This window comes from Amblyraja radiata, chromosome 1 (genome assembly GCF_010909765.2).
Source record: "Amblyraja radiata isolate CabotCenter1 chromosome 1, sAmbRad1.1.pri, whole genome shotgun sequence".
Taxonomy (NCBI): domain Eukaryota; kingdom Metazoa; phylum Chordata; class Chondrichthyes; order Rajiformes; family Rajidae; genus Amblyraja; species Amblyraja radiata.
This window is the reverse complement of record NC_045956.1, coordinates 107,672,155-107,686,012: the sequence shown is the minus strand read 5'-3', so window position 1 is coordinate 107,686,012 and position 13,858 is coordinate 107,672,155. Positions and strand designations below refer to the sequence as shown.

Here is a 13,858-nt window from a genome sequence, read left to right as displayed (position 1 = left end):
AGCATACGTGGAGTGAGACCAGAGTTTCAGGTCAATGACTTTCCATCAGAAACACTTTCACTCGTATTCTGAGAAACAGGATCCTGGAAGATAATTCCAGCAATCTTTTTCTTCTTGCGTATGGCGTGCACAGCCTAAAGTTGTAAGACAATTTGTTCTGTTTGATCTTCTGTTTGTGCACGCCAGGTTTATTGCATTCGTCGAAACGGGGTGGACCACGTGAAGGTTGCAATCTTCCACCCCATTCCAGCAATGATGAATTGAATCTGTTATTTGTAATGTGGTGACTGAAATAAACTTGCAATTTACTTTGCCAAGTAGTGTTGATTGTTCAGCAGATTAAGAAAGGAAGGTGGGTTTGGGGACTGGGGACTTGCTGTGCAAGTATATATTGGTTTCGCTGTATGAGGGAATTCTGCATGATTTATCGATAAATAACCATAGATTTATATTTGTCATAACTTGGTACATTTTAAACTTCTAATTTACTGATACATTTGAATATTTTTAATGCAGTGGTTGGAAAACTGTAAAAGGACTTTTGGTGCAGGGGATAATCAACGAACCAATAGAGGTGCACAGGTGAGTGTCTGCATTTTTCCATTCTTCCATCAACTTCTCTTCAACTCCACCCCTACTCCGATATAATATATTCATCTTTCCATTTATTGATTGCCAAGGTATAGAGGAACTCTTTGGAAAATTGGATGGCTAAGCATTAGGATGATGATTTAAACACTTGGAATATATTGCTGGTATCATTTTTGTCAGTGCAGTTAACTGTGCAGGCTCTCTCTTATAACACAAGCTTCCACCACTATCTTTATTAAAATGGATCCCATAAGAATTTAAACACTGGCCCACCTTAGGAAATTGTGTGTACATATAGAAGGGACTCGACCCGAAACATCACCCATTCCCTCTCTCCAGAGATGTGCCTGTCCCGCTGAGTTACTTCAGCTTTTTGTGTCTTATCTTCTGTAAATATGCTGTTATGTTTGTGTATATATTAATAAGAGTCATTTGCATGTAGCATCACAATTTATTTGTAAATAATATTCAACAGCAACTTGACATGAACCATGTCTTGATTCTATTTGTATAATAATCTGTTGCAGATTATGCAGTAAACTTGTAACTTGCTCCATGTTAATGTATGGAACACAGTATGTTTTTACAGTCAGATTGAAACAGCCGGTTTAGGTTTATTATTGCCATGTGTACTAAGGTACAGTGAAAAGCTTTGTCTTTCATGTTATCCAAACAGATCAGATATCATACATAAATACAATCGTCAAACTCAAGGACAATAGATAGAGCAAAAGGGAAGATACATAGTGCAAGAGGAAGTGGCTCTTGGAACAACATCAAATTACTTATTTTTGAAATGAAGAAAAATCAATGCCTAGTTGATAACTTCTATTGAAAGTTCCAACAAGTTTATTCAGCAAGTTGAATAGCTAATTAGTGAAAGAAACAAATTCAATTACTCTGTTTCATCTTCACTTGTTTCATAATAATATAGAGGAGATCAGTTGACCATTGGTATAAAAAATGTTAAACTTCTTCTTAAACACAGAAATATATTGCTGTGTTGTGTAAGACACTCCCATGGAAATATCGCTGCCTTCAATTCGGAATATTTTATTGTATTTCTAACTGCAGCATTGGCAGTGTATTTTCAAAATCCATTCAATATTGCAACAGTAATATATCTGGAGCTTTAAATTTATGTCTTGGAAAAAAAATCTAAATGAAGTACGTTATTTTAAGAGATGTTGCATTGTTGTGCTGATGAACTACTTAACAATTATAACTTTCAGCATTGACATTTATAACTGTTCTGCTATGTAGTACAGAGGAAAGATATTTGGCTTTTTGTGCCTCTACCAACGGTGCAATAGCATATTTCAAAACATGCAGTACCTTACATTTCTCTTGAATCCTATGCCTTCTGCAAAAAAATGTGACTTTGAAAAATAATAGTCTCTGTCTCATCACCTCCACTTATCAAACATTCTATCCTGCAACAAAGTCAGCATGGTTTTGTGAAGGGGAGATCTTTCCTGAAGAAACTGCTGGAATTCTTTGAAGAAGTAAATAGTAGGGTAAACAAAAGAGTCAGTGGATGTTGCTCACCTAGATTTGATAAGTTTCCCCAAATGTGGCTGTTAAGGAAGAGGAGGACAAATGGTATCATAGGGAAGATACTAGCATGGATAGCAGGATGGCAGAAGACAAAGAGTGGCAATAAAGAGTGCTTTTTTTGGTTTACTGCCAGTGACTAGCGGAGTTCCACATGGGTCGGTGCTGGGGCCGCTACTCTTCACGTTGTATATTAATGATTTGGACGAGGGGATTGAAGGCTTGTGCCAAGTTTGCGGATTATACGAAAACACGTGGAGGGGCAGGTAGTGTAGAGAAATTAGGGACTCTGCAGAAGGACTTGGACAGGTTGGGAGGGTGGGCAGAGAAATAAAGGCATAGACTATTTCCTAAATGAGGAGAGAATCCAGAAATCGGAGGTATAAAGGGTCTTGGGAATGCTGGTTAATCTGCAAGTCGAATCGGTAGTAAAGATGGCAAAGAGAGCACCTCATTGAAATGTACCGAATAGTGAAAGGCTTGGATAGAGTGGATGTGGAGAGGTTGTTTCTACTAGTGGGAGAGTCCAGAACTAGAGGTCATAGCCTCAGAATTAACAGAAGTTCCTTTACGATGGAGATGAGGGGGAATTTATTTAGTCAGAGGGTGGTGAATCTGAATGAATGAATAATTTTATGAATGAATATGTTTATTGGCCAAGTATTCACATACAAGGAATTTGTGGAATTCTTTGCCACGAAAGGCTGTGGTGGCCAAGGCAATTGATATTTTTAAAGCAGAGATAGATAGATTTTTGATTAGTAAGGGTGTCAGGGGTTATGGGGAGAAGGCAGGAGAATGGGGTTAGGGGGGGGAGATATAGATCAGCCATGATTGAATGGTGGGGTATACTTGATGGGCCGATTTGCCCAATTCTGCTCCTATCAGTTATAAACTTATCACAAGACCTTTTCCACCATGTTTTGCTTTCTTAGAAATTTGAACATGCTTTTTGTTCCCTTACTAACTCACGACCTAAGGAATTAGTGTTCTATGTTTATTATTTTAAAAGTAACAAATCCTTAGGGCCACAATTCTCTCCCTAAATTTTACAGAAATTAGCGACAGCTGCTGTAACTATTAATCTTCCAAAATTCTCTTGATTTATGTTTTGTTCAATTGTGTATGTCAATTCACTATTTCAGTGGGGGTCAATGGGCAAATTATGGACACATTATCTTTAGAACAGTATAGTTTTAGCTGATCAGCAAGAACTCGTTGGATTTGTAGAGTGTAGATCTGGCTCTGTGAACCAGATTTCAGTGTTTTTGAGGGGTGAAAGAAGTAATAGACAGGGGCATATCTGCAGAATAACGTGGACTTCCAATAAAATATTTGATTCAGCGAATGATTATTAACTGAATTATGAAATTGCAGGAAGTTGGGGAAATGACTGAGTGGGCGAAGAAAGAGAGTAGGTTTAAGGGTAGGTATTCGAATATGCAGAGTGTGTCGTGTGCTCTTCTGCAGCAATCAATAATGGAGCTGCAGCTATTTCATCATATAACTATTCATGACTAAAAGGCATGTATCCAAGTTTGATGATACAAAGATAAATGGCATTCTAAGTACTGTTGCATTAAATTACAAAGAGATATTTAAAGATTAAGCAATTGACTGTGGCAAAATGGATATCAGTGCAGGCAAGTGCAAGGTCATTTGTTTTGACGCATACGCTTTAAAAGCTCAAAGCAGTGAAGATCAAACGAGGTACATAGATCAATAAGGTGGCATGATCAGGAAAAAAATAATAATTCAAAAAAGACAAATGGAATGTTAACCTTCAAATCTTGAATAGAAGTGACTACAGCCATACAAAGACCTTGGTAAGACTACATCCGATGTGTGTGAGTTGTTCAACATACTGCATAACATCCATGAAAAGGCCTTGAGTGATTATAGAGTGAATGTATAAGAAGAGGGGACCCATAGAGTAAAATGCAGAAATCATTATGCGGAATTAAAAAATTGGCTGAGGCATTAAACAGATATTTTACATCGTGTTCACTAAAGTTGTGAGGAACCCAGATATGGTGACAACAAAGAACAAAATCAGTACAATTACTAAAGAGAAAACACCTGGAAAATAAAGGGGAACAACGATTGTAAGATTTATGTTTAATTCGGGATTTATGTGACAAAATCACAGGGAACATGGAACTATACTCATTTACAAGCATTCTCAGTGCACGGACACTTTCTGCTTAACTATCTCTGTTTCAATTATTTATTTAATGATCTGGGGATTAATTTCATAAATGCACTTTTTCAGTTGTCTAATTACTGGACACGCGCGCACATGTTGAGCTGCATGGTCAACTTTGGTAACTCGCTCATCATGTTTCCTTTCTGCCCCAAGTGCATTCTGATAGTTTCTAAAATCTTTGCAATTAATAAATTATGTATGTGGCCTTTTACAGCCAGAATTCTTCCTGGCATTCCAAAGGACAAAATTAACTTGTTTTGTGTTTATGGAAAATAAGCAGCCTTCCGAAATGTGCAACTTACATAAAATGTATAAAATGTTCTTGAATTTGTGCCAAATAACCCATTCTAAAAGACATTTGGTGGGTCTACTTTATTCAATTCAAAGTAGACATTACAGCATGTGGACATGGATCAACAGAATGCAACATGAACTACTTTATCCACTAAGCCTGAATAGAATCAGCAATCTCCAAAGAATTCCCAGAAGGCCATACTTTCCCCTGGACTCACTGTGTTACATCTTGTCCCTCCAACTACTCACCTTTTAAAAAATATATATGTTTATGCAGTAGTTGCGGGTCCCTTGCGAATGGCTTGCACAACCTTTCCTTCCCTGGAACCACTACTTTCTATTTTATTTTTAATGTAAACTATAATGGAGAACAGTGGTTGGCTCAACCACAAATGTACAAAACATGTATTCATTTTCTAGTCTAATTAAGGGGTACCATTTATTTGTCAGCCTGCCTCAAGCAGAATGATTGAGTTAAATGACACTTGTACCAGACATTCCTCCATACCTCTTCATCCTTGTCTCGTTCATGACCATTCGAAAAGATGGATGGATGTATTTAATGCAGACATTAGCATCCCACTGGATTTTGTCCTAATGGGAAAGGAAATAAATTAATTTGCTGCTTTGCCAGAAAAGGGCCATTCCAGTCTACTGTCTTACTCTCTAGATTACAATAGTGAATTTAGCCTCGGGCCTACCCAAGTAGGCTGCCAATCTACCTTGTTCATAGCAAAATGCAAAAGATGCTTCCCCCTTCGAGCATTTTAGGGAATTATGTTAAAAGTACTATTTTTACATCAGAAGTAAACATTTTTCAAATATTACAAGATTGGTTATTTAATTATTAACAGTGATGTACGATACCTGAAAAGGATTACAAATTTATGATTTGGTCAAATATGCTTTGGGTAATTCTTGAATCTGCAGCAGAAAGTCTTAAAATTAGAGCCAAGCATTAAGTTAAGAAAATATTCTGCTTTTCTGAGGTTATAGATGTGTTTGTACCTTTGAAAAAAATCTATTAATTCCAGATTCAAAATTTTGTTTAGGAAAGTTTTTAAGGGCTATGGGACAACAATAGGTTCATTGTTGAATGTAGTAGGCTTAAGGGGCTTGCTCCTTTCCCATTTCCAAATAATCCCCACTTAACTCTTTGTTCAATCTTAAATGGCATCTGTGTTTTAAGTCTTGTAAATATAAATATTCTGTCCTTGAAATGACCCCAATAAATTAACCCTGTACACTCTCCAGTGACTTTCATTGCCTTTCCACAATGAAGCACTCTGAAATGAATCCGCTGTTTTATTTAAATTCATTATTATTTATTTCAATGCTTCTATTTATAAATCCTGGAAGCTATCAATCGTTTTAATGGCTGCACAAAGACTGTCAGGGAAAAATTGTCAAGAACAGAACCTTTTAGTCTCAATATTTATCCAATTCCTTCATCAATCTTTCATTGAGTGCACACTTTCATTTCTCATTTTATTTTTCCAAAATATATTATCTCACTTGTAACCATATTAAAATACTTCTGTGAGTTTCTGACCCATTCTAATAAATGTCGTATATTTCTCCAAAGCCAAATGTCCTTTCTTGTCATCATCAGGTTTCAAAATTGCGTTTCATGCATTCGAGTTCAAATTACACATGCAAAGCAATATCAAATTGGACAAAACCAGGGCTTCAACCCATCTCTCCCCTAAAACATTAAGATAATGTTACCATAGCCATTCGCTTTTAAACGTAACCAAGTTTTACGACATTCTGCTGTATATTTTACACCTGATATTTTGTTCGGCACTTTAGTGAATATTACCTTTAAGAACTAACAAATTCAAAATATATTTTGAACTGTGTAATTGAGTTCACCAAAATGTATAATCAGCAGATGGTTGAAATATTTAAATTACCAAGCATAATCTGTGGAGAGAGAAACATAAAACAATATTTCAATACTGATATTTTCATTAAAAAAAACTAGAAAATGTTACAGATATATCAGATTTTGGACAAATGGAAAAAATGGAGAAAAGTTTGGGATAAGGTAAGGAGGAAAAGGGAGGATCAGAAAAAAGGCAATAGTAATAAATAACAAAAATTATAATGGTGCAGGATGAACTGGGTTTAACTATATTATTTTTTAATATGGAGAACAGATCTTTATAATTTTTGCAGTATGACCTAACAAGGAGTTTGATACATTTAATTCAGTGGTGCGCAACTCTTCAGTGCAGAGGGGCAGATTTGTAGTCCAAACCAGTTCAACCAATAAACAATAAACATGTTTTAGATTAACCATACATATTCTTTAAATTATATATTTTAAATATATTTAATGACACGAATGCGACAACTCTTGCTGCTCCCCTCACTTGCTCTTATGCCCATTAATATCATGCCCCACAGTTATACATCATAGACCTGCGTTCACAGTTATACAATCTTCCTATCTGTTATCTACCTTTCCAAATATTAATATTATATTTCCATTTCCATCCCAATTAATAATGTAAATTGTTTGCAGTATTGTTCCTGAATTGATCCTTGAGATACACTGCCTACTGACCTTGGACAATCTGCATAGCTGCCCTTAATCCCACATTTTCATTTTTAGAACGCTATGCATTCTGCTCCCTCCTTCCTGACTCCCACTGCACTGATTGCGGTCATGATTCCATCGGATGTCTTTCAAAATCCAAATAATCCATCCATTGTTTTACATAGTCTTCTGTGCCACTTCTTAAAATAATTCAATGAGGTACTATCACAATAGAGAGAGTGAGTGATACAGTGTGGAAACAGGCCCTTCGGCCAAACTTGCCCACACCGGCCAACATGTTCCAACTACACTAGTTCCACATGCCAGCATTTGGTCCATATCCCTCAAAACCTGTCCTATCCATGTACCTATCTAACTGTTTCTTAAAAGTTGGGATAGTCCCTGCCGCAACTACCTTCTCTGGCAGCTTGTTCCATACATCCACCAGCCTTTGTGTGAAAAAGTTACCCCTCAGATTCCTATTATCTTTCACCTTCACTTTAAACCTCTGGCCCTCGATTCATCTACTCTGGGCAAGACATTCTGTGCGTCTACCCGATCTATTCCCCTCATGATCTTATATACTATAAGATCATCCCTCATCCTCCTGTGCACCAAGGAATAGAGTCCCAGCCTACTCAACCTTTGCCTGTAGCTGAAACCCTCTAGTCCTGGCAACATCCTCGTAAATCTTCTCTGTACCCTTTCCAGTTTGACAACATCTTTCCTATAACACGGTCTCTACAACCGAACACAATACTCTAAATATGGCCAACCAACGTCTTATACAACTGCAACATGACCTCCCAACTTCTATACTCAATACTCTGGCTGATGCAGGCCAATGTGCCAAAAGCCTTTTTGTCCACCCGATCTACCTACGACTCCACCTACAGGGAACTATGCACCTACATTCCTAACCCTCGGCATACCTTCTAGTAACTTTCCAACTACAGATGTTAAGCTCACTGGCCTATAGTTCCCAGCATTTTCCCTGCAGCCCTTCTTGAATAAACGCACAACATTTTCCACCCTCCAGTCTTCCAGCACCTCTACTGTATTTAAAGACGACTCGTAAATTTCAACCAGTGCTCCTGCAATTTCCTCTCTGGTTTGCCACAATGTCCTCTGATATATATGATCAAGCCATGGAGATTTGTCGACCTTCATACACAATAGTACCTTCAGCACCTCTTTGACCATAATACTGACTGCTCTCAAGGCACTGCCATTGACATTGACTGCCCCAAGTTCCTCCGTCCTCCTGTGTTTCACAAGTTCACAAGCTATAGGAGTAGAATTAGGCCCATCGACTCTACTCCACCATTCAGTCATGGCTGATCTCTGCCTCCTAATCCCATTTTCCTGCCTTCTCCCCATAAACCTTGGTATCCATTCTAATCAAGAATTTGGCTATCTCTGCTTTAAAAATATCCACTGACTTGGCCTCCACGACCCTCTAACTAGATAAATTCCTCCTCACCTCCTTTCTAAAAAAGTGACCTTTAATTCTGAGGCTATGAATAGAATAGAATAGAATAGTTTCTTTATTGTCATTGTAACATGAACCATGTACAACGAAATTGTAAAATGTCAGCCAGTCAGTGCACCATTCAAACATTTCTAAAAGCTAACGATACATACAAGGTAAAATATTTAAAAAAAGATAAACAACTAAAATAAATATCATAAAAATAGCACGCATAAACACCCAGCCCTACATCCTTCTGTCGATTTCACAGTCTCTTAGTATGTATCGCCCCTGCGTTCCTTGGCGGCTACATTTAGTGCCTTTATAGCAGTGGGGTAAAAACTGTTTTTAAGTCTGTTTGTCCTTGTCCTTGTAGATCTGTACCGTCTGCCTGACGGTAACAGTTCAAACAGGGAGTGTCCGGGGTGGGAAATGTCCTTTATAATACTCTGGGATTTTTTGATGCAGCGTCCTAGACATCCTTTCCACATCCACTCTGCATTTTACTATTCTGTAAGTTTCAATGATACCCCCCCCCTTCTAAACGCCAGTGGGCAGAGGACCAATGCTGTCAAACGCTCACTGTATGCTAACCCACATTCCTGGGATCATTTCTTGTAAACCCCCCTCTGGACCCTCTCCAGAGCCAGCACATCCTCAGATTTGGGGCCCAGATTTGCTCACAGTACTCCAAATGCAGCCTGACCTGCACCTTATAGGCTATAATAACTATGTCATGTAGACTCTGTGACTCCATTAAGGGAGTTAATGTGATGGGATAATGCAGGAAAGTGGTTTTGAGGGCAAAGATCAGCTATAATCTTATGAAAGTGGAGCAGATACTCGAGGCTGAATGGCCTCCTATTTTTTTATGTTCTGCATAATCACATGATGGAGCATTTTAATTGCATATGAAATATTTCACAAATTTGCCACAGCGCTAAAATGATTTGTGATCAATAGTAGTATCTGCTTAATCTGAAATATTTTTAACTATTTCAAATATTTAAATATTTTTTAATCAGTTAAGGAGCCTCCAGAATGATTTAGACGAGATGAAATTCCTGTGAGTAAATCTAACCACCACTCGGGCATTTGAGTTTAGTATGTAATAGTTTGTAAATTGGTTCTTATATAACACTGGAGCATCTTTAACTGTCACTAATTCTTGATCTCTTTTCTTTCCTTGTTTTGTGACTTCACCTTCTTGCTTAGCAAATGGAAGTTCTAGCAGTAAGTGATGGTTCTTGTCCACTGGACATCTTAACAGTGTTGGAATTTCAAACTTACATCTGCTTGCTGTGTTTACATGTGTAATCTTGCAGTTTGTCTGCCATCAGTCATACAGGTGTACACGTGGTTTGCAACTACCAAAGAATGCTTTTTACTGCTTCTATGTTGTTTATGTTACTTGTCACACGTCATACCCTTGTAACGCTTGACATAAATACTGAGAGCAAACAGAAAAAAAGCTTTCATTCTACGTCTTCCATGACTGTATAAAGTACATTGGATCTGTTATTCTGGTAGCGATGAAATGGAATTCAGTTGTGAGGTAAATAACAGCATCAATTGTTCGACGTCAGAAGTAAGTGCGACTACATTGGTTGTTTTTGGTGATTTTATGTATATATAAGGATTGATATTGGTGATACTGGCTATATGCTTTCAGGGAAAGCATTGGTGAGTTTTCATGCAGTAGGCAGCAATGAACTAAATGAAAAATGAATCTCAATATTACATTAAGTTATAGAACCATGGAATTGTTATGCATAAAAAGAAGCAATTCAGCACTTTCTAAGCAACTGTACAATTTCCAAGAAATTGCTCTTCTTTTGGAAATTATTTGCCTTTCCTTCAGTTTCACTGGCTTAATCGTGCCTATCTTGGTACATATCACATCACATTTTACTAATTTAAAATACCGTATGCTATTCCAATTATTTTAATGTAATGTTTGTATAACCTTATCTATAATCTGCTCCTGTTTATTGATATTTTTTGTTTGATAACACTGCTAGACATTTTATTACCCATTCACTATTACTACCCTTAAGGGTGATACATAAATTCAAGTCATGGTGATTAATTGATTGTATTGCTCCTAAGTGTATACTGTAAAATTCTTACAATTTAAACCACTAGTGTTGAATAACTCCCTAATGTGTTAAATAAACCAATAATGTATCATTCCATATTTAGCAAACATATTTTAAAAAATCATTAGATTCCCTAGAATTTTTCTATAAATATTAATAAACAAAAACATTGATACCTTTTGATATTTTAGCAAAACATTACTGTATTGATAAAAATAATAGTAATTATCATAGTAAAAGACCAGATGGCGTTGATAATGAATTGTTTGTTACAGCCTCATTACTAACGGCATATTACAAGCAAATGTAATGCATTCTGGACCATGTTAATATAAAAGGCCCAACAATTCAGATTATGCAAATTATCTATAGTATTCCACTCTTCCAACAACAATTTGAAGTGTAATTTTCTACTCTTACATGCAGTGTTTCCACTTTGAAGAAAATTATCCGAAATTCGGGTTGACCGGATAATTTTAGGGAAATTAGATAATTTCGGGAAATTTCCGCATCCGGCCCGCGGGATGATTTGGGGCGGAGAAAAAATATTTGCGACCATCTGTGCCTGCGCAGTTGGGGGAGGCCGGTGACACGGTAGGGACGCAAAATGACGCTGTCTTCCCACGGTTGCGCAGTGGGCCCGGGCAGGATTAGATCACCACCATTTTCACTACATCCATCACCTCGACGCCTCGTGCCTAGTCTGGGTGAGTGGTGGAATATTGTGTTGGGGAGGGGGGGTCTTTGTTTTATATCAAGGGTGTCAAACTACCCATGAAGGGGTTCAATCCGGCCCGCGGGATGATTTGGAAAATAAAAGGAGTGCCCGTTTCTCCGGGCTTGGGGCTGCGGTGTCTTCCCACCCAGTCCATTGCCTCCATCCGCGGCATGGGAACCTCGCCACCGCTCAGCCTGGCGTCCAGGGAGCTGCCGGAGGTCAGTCCGGGGAGACCGTTCTCCCATCACCAGGCACCACTCCAGCCAAGCCCCTGCCTTCACCCCACTCCCTCCCACCGCGGACCCTCCAACGCTGAGAGGGAGGGGAGAGAAGAGGGGGAGATAGAGAGGGGGAGGGGGGAAAAGAGAGGGGGAGGGAGAGAGGTGGAAAGAGAGAGGGCAGGGGAGGAGAGAAGGAGGGGAGGGAGAGAGATGGGGAGAGAGAGGTCGAGGGAGGAGGTAAGGGGGGTAAGGGGGAGAGGGAGGGAGCCGTCACAACCCAGTAGTTTAGTTTGAGGCTAATTAGAGGCTGTATGGTAACTCACATTTCACTGTACCTTAATTGGTGCATGTGACAAATAAATAATTTGATTTATTGATTGATTGTTGTTTGAGGTTTTTGTGACACTGTATTCCAGGCACACACTGCACTGCACACACAATATGCATACCATGCAGGCTAGGCTACATCATATATGTGCACAGTACATAATGCCTTGCATAACACCATACAAATGAGTAACAGATACAGGCAGCTACAGTGTAGTTACATAGATCTGTTTTGCCTTGTTCTTCTTTGTGTTGTTAACGTGTGCCCACAAAAGAAAAGCAACAAATAGCATGCAGGAAGCATTTTTGAAAATTTCAGGAAATACCATCAAATTCCAGGTAATTTGGGATTCTATTTCAAGGGGGGGAAATTGAGCTGTGGAAGCACTGCTTACATGTGCATTTATTTGTTCTGAAATTAATTCATGATAACATTTGCAGATTTTAAGTTAAATGACATGCAGTGAACAGAATGATTTTATGCAATAAGGCAGGTAGAAAATTTAAGACTGAGTGAATGTCTATTGTAAATTAATGAGAGTACTGGGAAGACAGAATAAACAAAAGTATGAAAATAGATACAGAATAATTTTGGTTGTGCCAAATGGAATATCCTGAAATGCAGGGTCATAATGAATTTGGCAGATGAGATTGGCACAAATAGATGTGAAATTATGATATCATGGCTATTGCTGAAGAAGTGCATCAATGACAGCCTAGTTCTTTTGATTACAAGGATTCCGGGTGAGATTGGGTTATTTTTAAATCATAGCAAATCCAAAGATGGTTTTAGAAATAACGAGCAAGTGGGTAAGGACGGAGTGGAGTTTCTTAGGAATCAAACTCTTTTGTGAAGATGGCCACTGTACAAGTATCTACAATATGTTATGCAATCAGGATGGCACCAACATTGAGATTAGGGAGGAAGAGAAAATGTTGAATGGGTTAAACATAATGGGAATCAATTCTGAGAGACAGAATATTGAAAAATAGTCAGTGAAACTGAGGTCAGCTATGATTAACTGATTAACAAATTTTCAGAAGATGGAAGTAAAATCTATAATCCATGGGAGAGTGACAAATTAGATCCAAAGCTGGCTCAGCGACATGGTTGATCGATGTTTTTGTGACTTCGAAGAGTGTTACCAAGAGGATTTCATTAGGCTCATTAGTTGGATCCTAACTTTTTGTTGTGCATATTAATGATTTAGGCATAGAAGTAGGGGAAGCATTAAAGAAGTTTGCAATTGATACAAACATTGATGCTGCTGTTAATAGCGAGGGGAAAACAGCCTCTGAAAGATGAAGGCGTGGATATCTTAGCTGTGCAGCTGTGCAAAATGGCAAATAGAATTCAATAATGGAAAAGTGCAATGTTATATGTCTTTGGAGCTGCAGTGAAGCCCGCAGTGACTAGTGGGGTACCGCAAGGCTCGATGCTGGGACCACAGCTATTTACAATATACATCAATGAGTTAGATGAAGGGATTCAAAGTAACATTAGCAAATTTGCAGATGACACAAAGCTGGGTGGCAGTGTGAGCTGTGAGGAGGATGCTATGAGAATGCCGGGTAACTTGGACAGGTTGGGGGAGTGGGCAGATGCATGGCAGATGCAGTTTAATGTGGATAAATGTGAGGTTATCCACTTTGGTAGCAAAAACAGGAAGGCAGATTACTATCTAAATGGAGTCAAGTTGGGAAAATGGGAAGTACAACGGGATCTGGGGGTCCTTGTTCATCAGTCAATGAAAGTAAGCTTGCAGGTACAGCAGGCAGTGAAGAAAGCGAATGACATGTTGGCCTTTATAACAAGAGGAATCGAATATAGG

General features: G+C 38.4%; 1 protein-coding gene across 7 annotated transcripts in view; it reads left to right on the top strand.

The window, feature by feature from the left end:
* Window positions 1-13,858, top strand: part of fryl (FRY like transcription coactivator) — a 318,781-nt gene that overhangs the window by 292,739 nt on the left and 12,184 nt on the right. For 4 of the 7 annotated variants that reach the window (XM_033028305.1, XM_033028264.1, XM_033028287.1 and 1 more), the window contains 2 exons: window positions 517-582; window positions 9,877-9,894. In XM_033028305.1, the coding sequence (XP_032884196.1) occupies window positions 517-582; window positions 9,877-9,894 (84 nt within the window). The remainder of the gene's footprint in view (window positions 1-516; window positions 583-9,876; window positions 9,895-13,858) is intronic. The other 3 variants (XM_033028273.1, XM_033028312.1, XM_033028297.1) reach the window with 1 other exon arrangement.